Source organism: Stomoxys calcitrans, chromosome 5 (assembly GCF_963082655.1).
Source record: "Stomoxys calcitrans chromosome 5, idStoCalc2.1, whole genome shotgun sequence".
Taxonomy (NCBI): domain Eukaryota; kingdom Metazoa; phylum Arthropoda; class Insecta; order Diptera; family Muscidae; genus Stomoxys; species Stomoxys calcitrans.
The window spans coordinates 148959117-148978664 of record NC_081556.1 but is presented as its reverse complement, the minus strand read 5'-3'; the positions used below and the strand labels follow the sequence as shown (position 1 = coordinate 148978664).

Below are 19548 nucleotides of genomic sequence, written 5' to 3'. Positions count from 1 at the left end.
AATATAGCTGCGACGGTTTTTTGCTTTCACTTATAAAATGCAGTTAAAACAACTTATAGGTTCTTGACTCTTTGATTGGGTTTAGACTTTAACACATAAAACTTTATTGAACATTTTTGGCACATTATAACACTCTCATTTATACCAATAGTGTAAAGGCCTAATCAGAATGAGCGCCATGTTTAAAAATTCAACTCTGCAAACAATTGTCAAAAAAAAAAAAAATCAACTCGCAAACGTTAAACAATTTTTATCTTTGACAACTGAACACACTACGCACAATTACGCTCGATTTAAAACTGCAAAGTTGAAAATTTAACTTTTAACTTTTCCGCGTTGCTTTTGTGGGATTTGTCATGACATAATTACCAGATAGTGTGCCGTTAACAGCCGAGTACAATTTTTTTCTGTCAACGAGTTTTGGTTGTGTGTGTATAATAGTTAAGAACCATAACATACACACACAGCGAAAAATAGGGCGAACTAGTAACTTACACAAAATCAGAGTTGCACAAATCACTGATTTTGACAGAAAGTGCATTCAATAATTTGTTGTTGGACAACTGCCACTACCTGTAAATATATATATATCTTGGAATTTGTGTGCAAAGTAACATTTTTGCAAAAAAGGCGCTCAAAAACAATGCTCAACACGTTCATTCTGTTTTGGCATTAACATGGGAGAAAAAAGGACTTATTTGAGGACATCACCAACACGACCCTCCAGCCAGGCCTGAAACGCTGGGATTATCTGTGCGGTCGCCAGTCATTTGTGAAATTTAGGGATAAGAAGTCGAATCACCGTAGAGTGAAACAGGGAGTTCCCCTGTTTGCAATGCGTTTTGGGTTGTTTTCGCAGCCCAAAACGTATTGCTTTACTCTCCCCTCACTTCTCTTTCTCCATCTCTTGCCCACACTTCTCTCTCACCTCTTTCACTCTCAGAACTTTCTCTCTCTTTCTCTTCCACACTTGTCTTTCTATATATATCTTTCTCGCTACTCTCTCTTCTCTGGTCGTAATTTCACATTACAATAACAACAATAACCATTCACTTACCTTTAAAATGTACCCGCAAATTATTTTGTGACAAACCAATGGATAGACATTTATCATGTGGGCTCCAACAGCGTGGCAATGGTGTCTCATTCTCATTTACATTGGGATAGAGTAATTTCAAGCGATCAACTGCAGGATCACTGCTTCCATTGGCTGCACTGGTATCGGCGCCAGCCGATGATGAGCCATTATTGCGTTCCGCAGAGCCACTGGTGCTGGGAAACATTGTGGAGCTGGTGTTGCTGCTGTTGTTGTTATTATTGTTGTTTGTAGCAGCGGCAGTGGAGCCGTTAGAATTTTTCTGTCCAAACTCGTAGGGATAACCACCGGGGGAATGATAGGGATTTGAAGAATGTTGTTGCTGCTGCTGATGATGATGGTGGTGATGGTGATGATAGCGTGGATTGTGATAACGATGATCGTAGGACGGCGGCAAATGTTTAGATTCTTCAGCTACTAATAGCTGTTGCTGTTGTGATTGTTGGTATAGCAACAAAGGCAGTGTTGTTGGTGGCTGTAATTGTTGTTGTTGTTGTTGTGGCTGGGATCCTGAAGTACCTGCCGATCCTGAAGGTGATGTATCTAATGATTCCTGCTGCTCTTGCTGCTGTGGCGTTTGATGCCTCTGCTGGCGATGTTGTGTGGAGGACGTCGATGCTGATGTTGATGCAGCCACATTTGCTAACGCTTCTGGCGGTTGAGCATTTAGATCCACATCAAAGTCATTGTTATCGTTGTCATCCAATTGTATATCGTTTTCAAACGCTTCTCCTGCTCGATGCTCTGGTTCATTTGCTGCTGCTGGCCTCGGCGATGATCGAGATGCTGCATTAGCCTCTAACGGTTGCACAACAACAGCCGAAGCATCGATGGTGTCAGCAATATCGTTACGATTTATGCGCTCCGTTGGCGGCTGTGAGTTTTCACGCGGTGGTGTCGAGGATGATGATAATGCGTTTTCTATGTTAGATGGGAGCGGTGGTGCTTGCAGCTGTGCTGGCGTTGATGGTGCAGGAGGTGAAGTTCGCTGCTGCTGCTGCTGAGAATAAAAATAAGAAGAAGAAGAACTAAATAAGGGACTGTTGGGGCTTAGCATTTGCTGAGGTGGTGCATGATTAGGATGGCGATATGGTGCCAAATTAAAACGATACGATTGATGGGATGAACTTGAGGAGGCAGATGATGATGATGATGAGAGAGATGAAGATGATGGCGATTGCAATGATGAATGGGATGATAGTGCTGGCAGTGTTTGCATATACGGATTATTTTCAAGCCCGGGAAAAGCCAAGGGATTTGGTAATACAGGTGTTATAACAGGGACTGATACTTGTATGTTTGGCTGTAAAGGCGCTGTAAATAGCGGTGTTAATGTTTGTCGTTCCTGGTGTTGTCCATGTGTAGTTTGAAGGGTCATTGTGTTGCTTGGGGGGTTATTAAATAAAAATTGCGAACTTAAAACATGTAAAGGGGAACCATTGGAATTAGAAGCGGTCATAGAGGAAGTAGTGGTGGTAGTGGTTGTAATTATTGTTGTAGTACTAGTAGTGTTAATACTATTACTAGTAGAAATAGTAGAAGAGGAAGTTAACAATGCAAGAGGATTTGATGAAGTCCTTCGTCTCTCGTCTAATAAAGCTACTGATAATGAGTGGTTGTGGCTGTGGTGTTGGTGGTAGTGGTGTGACGTTGAGGGAGTTACAACAGTTAAGGGCTCAGCACATACCAAGGACCCGCCCAACGCCACAGCACCAGAAGTTCCCTCAATATTTGGAGCCATAGGTGGCATATTGGGGCCACCCCTAATCGCCTCGGCTGCCGTTGAAGACGACGCAGAAGATTGCTGCAGTGGCATGGGCTCCTCGTGCATATTATCATCATCATCACCATCATTCACATTGCCATCATCTTCGTCGTTGTCATGCACATCATCATCGTCCGTTGACCTCATAAATGGCAACATTGGCAGATTGCCTAAAAGATTGCTACTACTGCTGTTATTGCTACTACTAGGTGATACCGATGCCGAAGCTGATGACGAATTGGGTTGATCGTTATCATTTTCAGCATCCATGTTCTTCTTGAATACGTTTGACTAATACTTGTGTTGTCGTCTAAAAATTTCAAGTCCTGGTGATATTACAATTGATGTTTGCTGCTGCCGCGGTTATATGTTCAAACAGATCACAGATTCAATCACAATCGCCTAAAAACACTTTTGTGTATTTCTTCCTTCGACCCTCTGTTTTCTGCTAATATGGATTATTACGAAATGAAGAAGAACGTTTAACGCGACTGCAAGAAGTCAAAATTAAACAAAGAAACATTTCAGTAAACAGTAATAATACACCAGAAGTAAAATTCAAAAGCATCTTGGAAGCAAAAGTTGATGAGGCTTTTTTTGCCAACTCTTATGAAAATGTGGTATAAGAATTTTCGTATGATTTAAAAGTGACTAAAGTGCCCTAAAACTGCTCGCTACAGTCTTTGGTTTAGATTTGATTGATGTTGTCTTTGTTGGGAAAACTGTCGTGTGACAAAGTGCCCTGGGCTACAAGAAGGGAACAAAGAGTGTTCAATGACTGCTTGTGGCAACTAAATTCATGATTCTACGTAACAAGGAAAGGAACGACAAGTGAAAACACAAATAGGCCATATTACAAGTGGTAAGTCGTAACAGGGGGCCAACGTAGCACAGAGGTTAGCATATCCATCTATGACGCTGAAATCCTGGCGAGACCATCCGAAAAAATATTCAGCAGTGGTTTTCCCGTCCTATTGCTGGCAACATATGTGAGGAACTATGCCATGTAAAATCTTCTCTCCAAAGAGGCTTCGGACTGCGGCACGCCGTTCGGACTTGGCTATAAAAATGAGGCCCCTTATCATTGAGCTTAAACTTGAATCGGACTGCACTCATTGATTTGTATAAAGTTTGCCTCTATTCCTTAGTGGAATGTTCATGGGGAAAATTTGCATTTTGCAACAAATCTTAACATCGTTAGGTTTGCAAGCGACTGGCGAAATGGTCACAAGACAGCAAAAACGGCCGACAAATGAATCCAACGCACACGACAAAAAATAGTGAACCAGGGTGACTAGGAAGAAACTCTTAATATACAGGCATCTAAGGAACTCCAGGAAATCGAAGCAACGAAAGGGGTGTTCACCCTCTGTCTTCTTCTAACAAATGCGGGGCCTTGACGCAAAAGGTGCTCGACCGTCTCCCACTCGTCATCGAATACCCTACAGAAGTCTGCTTTGATCAGCGTCAAGGACTTGACTTTGCTATGACCAGTCAAGACTCCTATCAAGCGTCCGAAGTTATACTTCCACAGCCCCAGGATAAGTGGCATGCTGTTCCGCAAAATACTCGACCAAATACAGACTTATCAGCCCACCCCTCATTTGCAGGAGAGGTTTCACTTATTCCTGAGCATTATCTGCTCTTATCAGCGATCCATTCCTGGCCAACTCGCCGGCCGCTTTGTTCACTGCCATCCCTTGTGATGGAACCCAGCAAACCTGACAGCCTTTCTCATGGTTCGAAGAAGCTGTTTATATCTTAAAACGAATCTAGACCCATTATGACCCGAAACCTTCAGCGACGCCTGACTGTTCTATCTGTTTGGACCGCCGCTCACTTTACCTCCGCGATCATCCATACCACACCGAACAACCGCAGTAAACATCCAGTGAACCCTCACTGACTTAAGCCTCCAATTGCTTCCAATGGAGTGCGCCGCCCTAGTTTCTGATTAAATATTAGGCACAAGTACTTGACCTCCGAGAAGATCGGCAACCATCCAGAATAGTTCACGGAAAAACATCCAGCATTCTCTTGCTATTGAAAAGTACTATCTCAGTTTTCCCGGGGCTTAGCCACATCTATTTCTGCGTATCTCTGAACGCAAATTGTGGACTATAAAATTGCTGTCGAACACTGATAGAGAAAAGGTAAAGGCACAACAACAGCTTTTACCGACTCTCTCTTCAATGACGCCATCGAGCCTTTCCTCCCAAACTTCGCAAAAACGTGGATTGTGAACTAAATTGGTGGTTGACAATAACAAGTGGAATTGAGAAAAGCAAAGTCGAGGCAGTGAAGATTTAAAAGATTTCCCAAAATGGAGTTTTCTGCATCACGTCTAACCTGTAGCTCTCTTAATTGAGTGGTATATGTACAATTCTCTGCCCCTATATGATTTCGTGAAGATTACGAACACCTTGAATTTCCCTGGGGTAATACTTGTATTTCCCAAAAGTTGTGTCCCTGGAGTTGCCTGACTGATACGTTATCTTTTTATTTATTTGCATTATGTATTCCTGAGTCGGATTGTCCTAATTCATGAGAGGAATTGTCTGGAAAGATAAAAGTTACATGAATAGTGTTGTTCCTGGGTACAGCAGGGCACACATTCAACACATTGACAGCAATCCGCACTAAAGCGGCTATAAATGCCTAATCATGCAAATGCAAATTTGCCCATGAACATTCCATTAAGGTACAGGGCAAACTTCTCACATATCAATGAGTTGCTATTCGATTTAATTTTAAGCTCAATGATAAGGGACCTTCTTTTTATAGCCGATTCCGAACGGCGTACCGCAGTGCAATACAGAGAAGTTTTTACATGACATAGTACATCACAAATGTCGCCAACATTAAATGGGCAACCACCGCCGAAAAAATTTCTGATGTTCTTGCCAGGATTCGAACGCTGGCGTTCACTGCCATTAGTGGACATGCGAACCTCTGCGCTACGGTACCGGATCATAGTGAAGCCAAAACTTCTCGGCAGGTTGCCTTTTTCAGAGGCAATGGGCGGTAGATGGTCTCCAAAAATGGCATTCAGAGTAGTTTTTACCGCCCCTTGAAGGGAAGGGGCCAGTGAAAGGGCTAGTGTGATTTCCCAGCTTTCCTTAGCTCTCTCTATCGGGTGGGCCTTAAAGAGTTCAATTCCAAAAAAATTATGCCTATTTCCTGTCCCAAATGTGAAAGTTCAACATTCAAGGTAGACTGCTGTCCCTTAAAAAAAGGAATGTTAAATTATTTTAAATTTAAATAGTAAGTAACCCTACAGTCAAAACCATTAATGGTTTGAGACAAAATCTCTCACCATGACTTTCGATTTTGTGATTTTTGAAGTTATACACCATGAGTCATTTGTTGAGTGACGGCAAATTGACTTTCCCAATATCTACAAAAAAATAAGATTTAAAGCAAAAATAATCCATTTTCATTTGCCCGAACTGTGGAAATAGTAGGTGGCAATGTTCGTTCACCCACTTTGAGATGGAGGGAATTATTTATGGAATTATTATTTTATTTTTAGGCAAAGTTGCACACTGCATCCATCACTCATAATGCATATTGCAGCAGAAACAATAACAACTGCAATAGCTACCAGTCAATGCTCATTGAGAAATAATTGCATAGAAATGCATAATGTGCGCAGTAAATGTGGTCAAGGCTAGGCTGACCTAAATTCTCTCTTTTTTAAAGCCAACACAGAAATGAGATTTGTTTGCCTAGTCCACAACTGGGTAAAATGGCCATTAATCCTAGCCAGAATTCGACAGCCAAAATTGATCCCAGAAAGAATTGAGCAAAAGAAAAAATTAAAAAAAAAAACAGATCAAAAATACAAACACACGGACACACATTCTCCTCAATCTCACAACTGAGGCCCCCATTTGCACAAACACACACCACATAGACCATACACACAAGCACACACACATACAGCAAACTCAGGCGACTTATGTGACACGAAAAATTTCTTTGTTTCAATCACATTTCGTTGCCATGTATATATGGAGGTGATGTTTTTCATTATTATTTTCCTCCTCACTGTTTTCTTTTACAAGTATCCGAAAAATAGCCAAAAGAAACAGACTTGTATATGCCCTGCATTTACCTTTTCCCTTTTTTGGGCAAATTAGAAGCACTCTTACTCACAAATTATAAACTTTTCAGTGTTAGTTCATAGACTTTGGTAAATTTTTTCGTAGAAAAAAAGAATTTGGCCATTCGTTGGCGACGGCTGTTCTTTGTTTTCCCTTCAAATACAAAAATCTCTGTTGGACGGTTGGTTGGTCCGTCTCCCTAGGGTATCTGGCTTTGCTTCTCAACTCTAAAAAACTCAATTCTTACTGCACAAAAAAATAAACCAAAAAGAAGACACTAGAGCAGCAAAAACAACAAAACACTATACTGCTAAATCGAACAGTGTTGCCACGATTCAAAAATAAAATGTTGGTTTTTCAATTATGAAAAAACATTACAAATCGGCTGCTATCGATAATTATCAAGTACAAATGGAATGGATATCTATTCAGTCAAATGGCTTGTACTGGATGTAACGAAAATTTTGCAGATGCAGAAGGCTGCTAAAAATGTTTGCACAAAATTAGGCCCTGATTTATTTTTTCACTTTTGAGTGCAATTTAGATGTATTGCACACCCCATTGCTCAATTGATTGAGCCAAGGCGGCAGCGTATAGATCGTTATTGACTTGTGATTGTTGGTCTTGTATTTTGTTTGCTACGCAATTACGCAATATGAATTCTTAACATTCGGACAATATATGAGATCCGTATAGGCATGCTTTTAAGAAACTACGCCTTTGTTTACTTTCATATTTAAATAAATTGAATCCCTCAAGTCTAACATGGCAACACTGCCAATGAAAAACACAAAGCAATACAAGAAACGAACTGATTGGGGAACAAACACATACGCACACACCTACGAAAGAAGGCAACAACAAAAACGCAACAATATTAAAAACACAACAATAACAACTTCCTCCTCCCCACACATAAGATAGGAAGCAGCTACTGGCAAGCGCAAGCAAGCAAACAACAACAGTCAAGTTTTGACGTTTTATTTTATGTTTCTTTATTTCTATATAGCCCTCTCAATATTGTTCATTGTCCACTGCGTTTGTTGCTGCATATTTTTTCTCTTCTCACTTTATCTACGTTTTTTTCAGTTTTCAACTAATTGGTTGGTATAAAATTTTGAGGTTTCTCAAAGGAAAAAAATCTAATTTACACAAAAGCAAATACACACAACTACAAGGGAAGCCTCTACAAATAAGCATAAGTTTTATGATTTATATATGTATGCATTTTCAATTGCATCAAGTACTTCACGAAATATATGTAGTCATTTTGCGTCTTGAAAAGAACTCCTGCTAATCTCAAAATGGTTTTTATTTGATTTTTTTGTTGCGCGAAACACCACTCTTGGAACACTCACAAATTTCACCTCGATTGTTTTATAACACGATTTTTATGCTGTTTGCTTTCGCAGCAAATAAATTTTTCGATTTTCTTTTGTCTTTTCACACCAATTCAATCCATTAATACACAAATTTTTCTGAGCTGACTAGTTGCGACGAAATAATTTGTTAATTTTAATTTAGCCACTGTTTTTGTATCGATTTCTATCGATTATTCAAACAATGGCCCATTCTCGTTGAGAATAATCGATAACTACTAGACATGTCGATAACTACCAGATTTTCGATTAGTTGTGGAGTCTTCTTTTTGTTAAAAAAAAACACGAAAAATGAGTATGCTTAACGAATGGTTAACTCAAAAAGATTTGTTGTTGTAGCAACATATTTGAATGTGGAGGTAGCGATCCTCACCAAGCTCCAATAGGCGAGCAAGCTCGAACTGGTGCATAGGAACGATTGCCGCGGAAACACCCATGTTTTTGCGATTATTTTTTATGCAAAACTGCACTGCAAAAAAAAAAAATCAGGAGTTTTTACTTTTTTTTTTTAAACACTACAAAAATCTTAACCATAAAGTAACAAATTTATTAAAATTTTTCCACAAGTAATGAGGGAATCTCTAACTGAATAAAATCAGCAAGATTATTTGCTTTATAATCTATTATCTATAAAGAGTACTCGCAGAAAAATAAAAGCGAATAATAGCCGAAATGAAATAGACTGAAATTTTCCGTAATGATATCGGTTACGAAAATATCGCTTAGGATATGTCAATGCATATCTAAAGGTAACGAAAATTTCGCCAGAGGTGCACACCGCCCTTGATAGGTCAAGGCGGATTTAAAGAGGTGGTCTCACGAGAACAGCTGTTAACAGCCGGCCAGGTTTGAAGGTATTAAGTAACAGATTTTTGTTTGCATTATCTTTTTTTTTATTTTCTCTTTTGCATATTCTATACTCATGTAGGCACATATATACAAAAAACATCGATCAGCTTGATGACAAAATGGCGGATTGCCCCATATGATTTGTGGTTGTTGTACAAATGAGACCACATTTAATTGTTTCGCCATGTTAATGGGTAAACAAAACACCATTACTCTGTGGTGCTCATAGTTATCCCGTGCGTGAACAATCACGATTAATCGGTTAAAATTATCTGCTAGCGCATGATATCGAAAACTATCCAGTACTACTTAAACGTTCAATGGATAGGACTAAAATAAAACACAGTATCTATTCAGAATATCTGGCTTGCACTGGATAGGACTTAGAACACAGCAAGTATAATTTTGCACTGTGATTCTATCAAGAAAAGCTGCATGGCACTGTTTTAATGGTTGTTCTGGCTGTTGTGGTATTGAGCTGGTGTTCCATTACTTGCTCTCTTTTATTTTCTAAAATAAAACAGCAATTCTATGTAAATTTTAAGAAACTTCTACACAAGTTTTGACGATTAGTGTGAACGTGCTTTTAGACTTTTGTGAAAAGAGAGATGAAATGACATTGAAACATTGCAGGTCCAGAGTTGCACCAGCAAGTAGTTCAAATGCTAGTATGCGTAATGTTGGTATGATTTACTCAAGCATGATGATGTGTTCTTCACTTATCACTTTAATGATGAGCAAGAATATAAGAACGGTTTGTTAAGAGTTTCAAAAAAAAAAAAAAAAAACACATAAAATTCAGAAAAATTCATTAAATCTTTATTTGAATCGTTAGTAAGGTTCATATAAACTGATGTTTGAAAATTATTTTATGCAAATGTTGACCGTGATTGCGCCTCAAATGGTCCATTGGCCGCTTATCTAATCGGGGATGGCAATTTTTCCCAATTTCTGGATCTGCGTTGATTCTCATCCAACATGCCGATTTTATATTAAGCGAGACAATCCGCTTAATGGGTAAATAAAACACGGCAACTGTCAATACGTGGGTTATTGCGCAACGAAAGCGAAACTTTGCACTGGAAATCTGGCTATTATATCTGACATTCCCGGGATAGTGCTAAAATAGAACACCATAACGTTGGATAACTCCCATGGGGAAACAATTAAAGGTGGTCTCATTTGTACAGCCACCACAAATCATATGGTGCAATCTACCATCTTGCCATCAAGCTGATCGTACATTTGCCAACATATGCAAAGAAATTTGCGTGTGTGCACGGGAGCAGAGAATATGCGAGAAAGAAGATAACAACAAAGAGAATGCAAACAAAAATCTGTCATCTTAATACCGTCAAACCTGGTCAGCTGTTAACGGCTGTTCGCGTGAGACCGCCTTTTTAAATGCGCCTTGGATAACTCTTGACAGTAACCGATAACTCATGATGACAATTACGAACCTTACACATTTATTTTTAGATTTTTACGAAAATGTTGAATATGAAAATAAATTCAAAATTTCTTTTTTTTAATAAAAAATATTGTTAATTTATTGCAAATAAATATAAACAATTTTTTTATATAAAATACAAATATATAGATAACAAACTATGATCGAGAATGCCTTAATAGTTTTCGGTTGTTCTTACATAGTTCACACCTGAAGGCATAGTGACCTTATCAAAGCCCTTGGGGAATAACTTTTCAGCCTCAGCATCAGTAACAGAAGGTATAATCATGACCTTAGTGCCAGGCTAAAGAAGGAGTTTAAATTTAATGCAAATCTTATAAAATTAAAAAAAAAAAAACAAATTACCGTCCAATTTGCTGGAGTGGCCACAACCTTAAGGCGATCAGTTAGTTGTAGAGAATCAATGCAACGCAAGATTTCACTAGAAAAAGTAAAACAAAAAGTCGACATGAAATAAAAAACTAATCATAAACAAACAAACTCTCTAATTCCAAGTCACACAGATGAGTTAATAGACTCACCCAAACATTAGTTTTTCATTATAAAATCAGCTGATTTTGACATACAAGCGAACAAAACCCGATTATTTTAGGTGACAAAGAATTTGACAATTTGGCTATAAATCATTCAATACTTACTCAACATTGCGTCCCATTGTCATTGGATAGAACATCGACAAGCGCACCTTATGATCAGGACTAATAATAAATAGAGCCCGAATGGTTTTGCCAATTTCTGGATCTTTGCGTTGATCCTCATCCAACATGCCGAATTGCACAGCCAATTCTCTAGTGGGATCAGCAATAATGGGATAGGGGAATTCTCCGGGAATGTCCAAGCAATACGATTTGATATCGTTAACCCAATCGACATGGGATTTCAACTGATCCACCGAATGGGCCAAACATTTTGTATTACGTTTGGCGAATTCGGGGGCATGAACGGCAATGCGACCCAACTCAGTGGTGCAGACTGGTGTAAAATCAGCAGGATGGGAAAACAACACAACCCAACTATAAAGACAAAACGAATGACAAGTGTAAATAAAAAAACGCAAATAGAAATGTAATCTATTAATTTACGGTTTACAAAAGTAATACGACACTTGGCAAATAAACTTTCTATTTAAGGTTGGGTTTTTATTTACATGTGTGCAAAATGGGCAAATAAATGTGATAAACTTACGTATGAAATTCCATAAATAATAGGAGGTACGTAGTTGGAATTCAGCTAACAACTATAAATTGCAATTTCTGAGGGTATCAGCCCATACAAACTCAATTCAGCAAGGCTGAATTTAAATTTTCAGCTTTAATTCAGAAAACTCAATTCAGCTAGGCTGAATCAAAGTTTTCTTATAGAAAACTCAATTCAGCTAGGCTGAATTAAAGTTTTCCTATAGAAAACTCAATTCAGCTAGGCTGAATTAAAGTTTTCCTATAGAAAACTCAATTCAGTTAGGCTGAATTAAAGTTTTCCTATAGAAAACTCAATTCAGCTAGGCTGAATTAAAGTTTTCCTATAGAAAACTCAATTCAGCTAGGCTGAATTAAAGTTTTCCTATAGAAAACTCAATTCAGCTAGGCTGAATTAAAGTTTTCCTATAGAAAACTCAATTCAGCTAGGCTGAATTAAAGTTTTCCTATAGAAAACTCAATTCAGCTAGGCTGAATTAAAGTTTTCCTATAGAAAACTCAATTCAGCTAGGCTGAATTAAAGTTTTCCTATAGAAAACTCAATTCAGCTAGGCTGAATTAAAGTTTTCCTATAGAAAACTCAATTCAGCTAGGCTGAATTAAAGTTTTCCTATAGAAAACTCAATTCAGCTAGGCTGAATTAAAGTTTTCCTATAGAAAACTCAATTCAGCTAGGCTGAATTTTTCGATTTGACTTTTAACAAATTCTTAATTGTTCTGTTTCGATTTCCAAAATACGGTTGAAAACTTTCAAATAATGTTTTTAAAATTATGACCTAATTAAATGCAAAAGCCTGCCAATTTACATACACATGTTGTTAGGTTTTATAAAAGTTTATCACATGACTAAATTCGTTAACAAAATTAGTGTAGAATTTTAAATGAGACTCAATCAGCCGTTTGGTATCAACAACAAAACCTATTCCAACTTTGCATTATTTAATAATTTAAGAATAAATTGCTAGCCACATATTATAAAAAACTGATTCATATTAATTCATATTATAGCTTAATTAAGTGATTACATGCCACAATACAAAACAATTTACAAATAAAATGTTGTTATTGAAATATTGCCATTTCTCAATTTGTTGCATTGAAGACACAGCGGCTAAAATAATTGAAATTCCTTAAATGTTTTTTTTTTTTTTTTTTTTAATTTTTGTCGTTTGGCATCTGCTTATGTAGACATTTGCCTTTTCTGTGCGAGGGACAAAAAATAATCTTGTTTGCAAATTGTGTCTGTTAATATGCGTTTAGCATGACAATTAAGTTGTTGTTGTTGTTGTTAATATTGAACTCGCTTTATGCATTAATTGAGCGTAACTTAGTTTAGATGATAATTTATGTTATTGTTGTAAATAGCGCTAATTAACAGTACTTTTGTAGATGAGACACTAGAAGTGTGGTGCATACATTCAAAGGCCTATGAGGCCCAATACTTGTAAAGTCACTGAGTCTCGAACATTTGCACTATGTTTATGAGATAAAAGCTTATTTAAGCTGAGTATGCACCTCTAGCGAAATTTTCGTTGAAGCCAAGACATTTATGTCGCCGCTGAAGTATGGTTGTGTAGAATACAAGATGGCGCTAACATCGATTTTTTTGTCATTTTACATATGTGCTGTTATCAATCGTTTTTGTTTGCAAATAACTTTATTTCATGGTGTATGAAGCTATTCAAACATACATTTTCAATCGTAGTTGCAAGAAAAAATTCACCAAAGCCTATTATGTCACCCTGTTACGCAAAGAAAATTTCTTTTGAGCTGCGTATTTGCAAGCGAAATTTTCGGCAACGGTACCGGTAACAAAACGCCACATGCAATTTCAGGCAAATCGGACAAAAATTGCGGCTTACAAGTCGCAAGATGTCAAATCGACATATCGGTTTATATGGGAGCTACACCAGGTTATAGACCGATTTGGACATTACTTAGTACAGATGTTGAAAGCCATAATAGAACACTACATGCAAAATTGCAGCCAAATCATACAAAAATTTCAGTCAAATCAGAAATAAATTGCGGCTGGTAAGGGCTCAAGAAGTCAAATCGGAAGATCGGTTTGTATGGAACCTATATCAGATTATGGGCCGAATTAAACCGCACTCTATACAGTTGTTGGAAATCATAACATATATGCACAAAATGTTAGCCAAATTGGACAAAAATTGTGGTTTCCAGGGGCTCAAGAAGGCAAATCGGGAGATTGGTTAGTATGAGAGCCGTATCGGACTATGAACCAATTTGGACCATACTTAACATAGTTGTTGGAAGTCATAATAGAAAATTGCAGCCAAATCGAAAAAAACTGCGGAATCCAGGGGCTTAAGTAGTCAAATCGGGAGATCGGTTTATATGGGAGCTATAATCAAATCTGGACCGATATTGCCCATTTGCCATCCCCAACGATCTGCATCAATAAGAAGTATCTGTGCAAAATTTCAAGCGGCTAGCTATACGCATTCGACCGCTATCGTGATTTCGACAGAAAGACGGACGTATATGGCTAGATCGACTCAGAATGTCGAGACGATCAATAATGTATATACTGTATGGGGTCCTAGATCAATATTTCGAGGTGTTAAAAACTGAATGACTAGAGATAAGTATACCCCCATCCTATGGTGGTGGGTATAAAAATACTTAATATGTTGGAAAATATCTTTCACCAAAGGGTATGTTTTCTTAAAAATTTGGAAAATTGATCATCTTTAAATTAAGTTTGATAATCTTTACAATCAAAAAACATATCGTAAAAACATTAAAAAAAAAACTGAACTCAAAATCACAAAAAAATGTTATTGTGTGCACACTCTTCTAAAATGACCCCAGAAATACAAATGTGATTAAAGCTTTTGGGGCCCTCCGATTGTCTTTACCACATTGCAAAAAATTGCTATCGAATGTGGTGAATTATGGCTGAATTATTTTAGAGTTGTCTCATTTGTACAACAACATAAAAACCATATGGTGAAATAGCCATCAAGCTGAGCGACATTGTGTACGTGTGCGTATGTGTGTACGTGTGCAGAAAGTGTGCGTACGTGAGCAGAGAATATGCGAAAGAGAAAATAAATCCACCTTGATGGGGGGAATATGGTACTCAAATGAAAGGATATTTTGCGTATAATACGAAATGAGAGAAAAATTAGAAAATCTTAAAACAATGTTGAGCAAGATCTTAAAAAAATGAAAAATGCTCTAATAATCACAAGATTATTTATGACCATTAAATCGAATTTATTTTGAGTGTCAATTGAAAATGAAAGTTCTGGGCGCTATATATATAAAACCAAGGCGATAAGCAAAACCACATAATCTACAAAGTAATACATTTTGTTAAAAGCAAAACATTGTTATCGTATTATCAATCGACTCAGTTTGGAGCAATAGAAAATGGTATTCAATGCAAGCAACAATTAAGCATGCCAATCATATTGTCGTCGTAAGGTGACAATGCTTCATAATTATCTTCTAACAACATTTCTGAGGTAATTAAAAAGATCTTTGGTATTTAGTATCAAGGGAAACAAACTAAACAACAACTAGTAAAAGCGTGCTAAATTTGGCCGGGCCGAATCTTGGGAACCCACCACCATGGATTCGGTTAAAAATTTATACAAAATAAATTTAGTTGTAGGGCATAATTTAATTCTACATACCAAACTTCTGTCAAACCAGCAAAAATTAAAGCTTCTAGGAACCGAACAAGGATGATCGAGAGACCGACCGGTTTACATGGGAGCTATTGTGGCCGTATTTGGCACAGTCGTTGGAATGGGAGGCCACCGTAGCGCAGAGGTTAGCATGTCCGCCTATGACGCTGAACGCCTGGGTTCGAATCCTGGCGAGACCATCAGAAAAAATTTTCAACGGTGGTTTTCCCCTCCTAATGCTGGCAACATTTGTGAGGTACTATGCCATGTAAAACTTTTCTCGAAAGAGGTGTCGCACTGCGGAACGCCTTTCGGACTCGGCTATAAAAAGGAGGCCCCTTATCATTGAGCTTAAATCTTGAATCAGACTGCACTCATTGATATGTGAGAAGTTTGCCCCTGTTCCTTAGTGGAATGTTCATGGCCAAAATTTGCATTTGCGTTGGAAGTCGTAACAGAACATCGCATGCAAAATTTCAGCCTAATCGGACAAATATTGTGGCTTGTAAGGGCTCAAGAAGTCAAATCGGGAAATCGGTTTACATGGGAGCTATATCTGGTTATAGACCGATTTCTACCATACTTGACACCATTGTTGGAGGTCATAACAGAATAATATGTGCAAAATTTCGGCCAAATCGGACTAAAATTGCGGCTTGAAAAACTCAAGAAGCCAAATCGGGAAATCGGTTTACATGGGAGCTATATCAGGTAATAGACCGATTTGAACTGTACTCGGCACAGTTGTTGGAAGTCATAACAGAATAATATGTGCAAAATTTCAGCCAAATCGAATAATAATTGCGCCCTCTAGAGGCTAAAGAAGTCAAGATCCAATAACGGTTTATATGGCAGCTATACCAAAACATGGACCGATTTGACCCATTTATAATCCCAACTGACCTGCACTAATAAGAAGTATTTGTGCAAAATTTAGAGCGCCTAGCTTTACTCCTTCGAAAGTTAGGGTGCTTTCGACAGACAGACGGACATACGAACAGACGGATGGACATGGCTAAATCGACTAAGAATGTCAAGACGATCAAGAATATATATTTTTTATGGTGTCTTAGACGAATATTTCGAGGCGTTGCAAACGGTATGACGAAATTAGTATACCGCCATCTTGTGGTGGAGGGTATAACAAACACGAGTATAGATATGCACAAACACTTAGATTACACAAACAATTCAGTTGAGTTCAGTTCACTTCACCAGCAACCATTTAAAATTCAAGAGCTTAACATACATTTTAAAAAACTAGAGCCTATATAAAAATGATGTAATCCTAAAAATAGTTTTAAATTCATGAAAAATATTTTAAAGGATATTAAGAATGATTTTTCAATATCAACATGAATACCTATGTTCTCGCATGCATTTCTTTCATATATACCAGTGTGCTCATAAAAACTGGTAAATCCAAAACACCTTTTAAAAGGACAAAATGACGATTGATTTTTCACTATAAGCATAATTTTTCCCTAAAAATTCAAGTAGGAGCTATCCTCAAAATGCCGGTCTCTTTTCTCTTCCTTTTCTTGCCTCTTTCTGTTATGTATTTTGTTTTTGTTTTTGTTATTTAATAATTTGTCATTGCTTGACATTGACTTACGAGTCTCCTTGCCAATCGTAGAATTGGATGGGTCCCTTGGTTGAGTCGCATTTAAAATTTGGTACTGTCGTTCCCAAGCGCATTTTATTTAATTTATTTTTTTTTAAATATTTAGTTTTTAATTTCAACTAAAACCGGCTTTTGGGCTTGGGTGCTTGATCTTGGTAGAGTAGCTACTTGTTCACCTGCACGATTGTACTGTTGCCGCGAGACTACTTTGTGTGATAAGCCAACAATCTCTTTATAAAGTAAATTTTTTTTTATTATTTTTTCTCCATATCATTAAACGTGTGGCGTATGTATGAACAAGTAAAAATGTGCTATATTCGGCCGAGCCGAATCTTGGAAACCCACCACCATGGATTGTGCAAAAATTTTATATAAACGAAGTTAGTTGAAGGGCAGATGTGTACTTTATGTACAAATTTTCGGCCAATTCAGTCAAAATTTCAAGCTTCTTGGGGCCGTAGAAGATTAATCGGGAGTTTGGTATTTATAGGAGCTGTATCAGGTTATATAACGATTTAGACCATACTCATCACATATGTTGGAAGATGTTCTGGAACAGAACACTACTTGCAAAATTTCAGCTAAATCGGTCAACAGGTAAGATTTCTAGGCGCTCAAGATCTCAAATCGGACGATCGGTTTATATGGGAGCTATAACAGTTTATGGATCTATTTAGGCCATGCTTACCACGTATCTTGGAAGTCATAACAGAACACCATGTACACAATTTCAGCCAACACGGAAAAAATTGCCTGCCAGGGGCTCATCATCCAAATCGGGAGACCTTTTTATATGGGAGCTAAGTCACATTATAGACCGATTTGGATCGTACTTGGCAAGGTTGTTGGAAGTCGTAACAGAACACTATGTGTGAAATTTCAGCCAAATTGGACAAAAACTTCGTCTTGTAAAGACTCATTGACTAATTGTTCGACCGCTATCGTGATTTTGAACCACGGACGGACGAACATGGTTATATCGACTATAGAATATCAAGACGATCAAGGGTTGCAGATCATTACTACGAGGTGTTACAAACGGAATGACTAGCTATGTATACCCCCCATACTATGGTGGTGGGTATTAAAATGTCTACTGATTTCATGTTAGAGGATTGAAGTACAAACTGTTATCTTTTCTCCTAAATAAGAGAGAGCAACATTTAAAGATTAGTTTTTTATTCTGCTGAAATACAATAACACTCCTGCATGGGTGTAACTGGCCGTAGCAGACAGAAGAAGAGAATAACAAATCAAAAGAAAAACTAAAATTTTTAAACATCAGTTGACGCAAGCAGCATGTCGTGGGCAGCGTTGAGTTGGATAACAAAATCGTATCTACTCTCACAAGTGCTACCGAATAGTCTAATTGGGTGTTGCCTAGATAAAGTCTTTATAGTAACACACCACTTTGGTATCACCGAATATGTACACTCTGCGGTTTATGTATACATTAGGGTGATGTTTTTTTTTTTGGTATTTTTCTCAAATATGTTTTCCTTTCGCATGAATGAATGAAATTTTGCCTATTAATGACTAAAGTCATGTTTGTTCCATTTGAGTATTGAACAAGCAAAAGCGTGCTTAGAATCTTGAGAACCCACCACCACCCAATTTAGTTGAAGGGCATAATTTTATCATATATACCAAATTTCTGTCAAACCAGCAAACATTAAAGCTTCTAGGAACCGAACAAGGATAATCGAGAGACCGGTTTACATGGGAGCTATATCAGGTTATAGACTGATTTGGAACGTACTTTGCACAGTTGTTGGAAGTCGTAACAGAACACGTCCTGCAAAATTTCAGCGAAATCTGATAAAAATTGCGGCTTATAAGGACTCAAGAAGTCAAATTTGAAGATCGGTTTATATGGAAGCTATATCCGGTTATAGACCGATTTGGACTTTACTTAGTACAGTTATTGAAAGACATAATAGAACTACATGCAAAAATTCAGCGAAATCGGATAAAAATTGCGGCTGTATGGGCTCAAGAAGTCAAATCAGGAGATCGGTTTATATGGGAGCTATATCCGGTTATAGACCGATTTGGAACGTATTTGGCATTCCGGCAAATCGGTCAAAAATTGCGGCTTCCAGAGGTTCAAGAAGTAAAATCGGGAGATCAGTTAATATGGGAGCTATATCAGGTTATAAACCGATTTGGACGGTACTTTGCACAGTTGTTGGAAGCCGTAACAGAACACCGCATGCAAAATTTCAGCCAAATCGGACAAAAATTGCGGCTTGTAAGGGTTCAAGAACTTAAATCGGAAGATCGGTTTATATGGGAGTTATATCCAAATCTGAACCGATATAGTCCAATGACCTACAACAATATTAAGTATGTGTGCAAAATTTCATTCGGCAAGCTTTACGCGTTCGACCGCTATCGTGA

General features: G+C 37.7%; 2 protein-coding genes across 2 annotated transcripts in view; both read right to left on the bottom strand.

Moving 5' to 3' along the window:
* The window catches only part of LOC106084638 (ran-binding protein 10), a 28221-nt gene extending 19733 nt beyond the window's left edge, over nucleotides 1-8488 (bottom strand). The window contains exons 1-3 of the mRNA XM_013248480.2: nucleotides 8326-8488; nucleotides 2784-3352; nucleotides 1058-2096 (exon numbers count right to left, since the gene is read on the bottom strand). Coding sequence (XP_013103934.2) covers nucleotides 1058-2096; nucleotides 2784-3131 — 1387 coding nt within the window. The 5' untranslated portion in view covers nucleotides 3132-3352; nucleotides 8326-8488. The remainder of the gene's footprint in view (nucleotides 1-1057; nucleotides 2097-2783; nucleotides 3353-8325) is intronic.
* Nucleotides 8489-10713: 2225 nt separating this feature from the next.
* Nucleotides 10714-17361, bottom strand: LOC106084623 (peroxiredoxin-6). The gene is made up of 4 exons (XM_013248450.2): nucleotides 17140-17361; nucleotides 11305-11679; nucleotides 11012-11087; nucleotides 10714-10949 (listed from the first exon to the last, which is right to left on the bottom strand). Exons 1-4 carry the CDS (start codon nucleotides 17220-17222, stop codon nucleotides 10821-10823), a joined length of 663 nt encoding a protein of 220 aa, XP_013103904.1. The 5' UTR covers nucleotides 17223-17361; the 3' UTR covers nucleotides 10714-10820.
* Between the last annotated feature and the right edge of the window lie 2187 nt (nucleotides 17362-19548).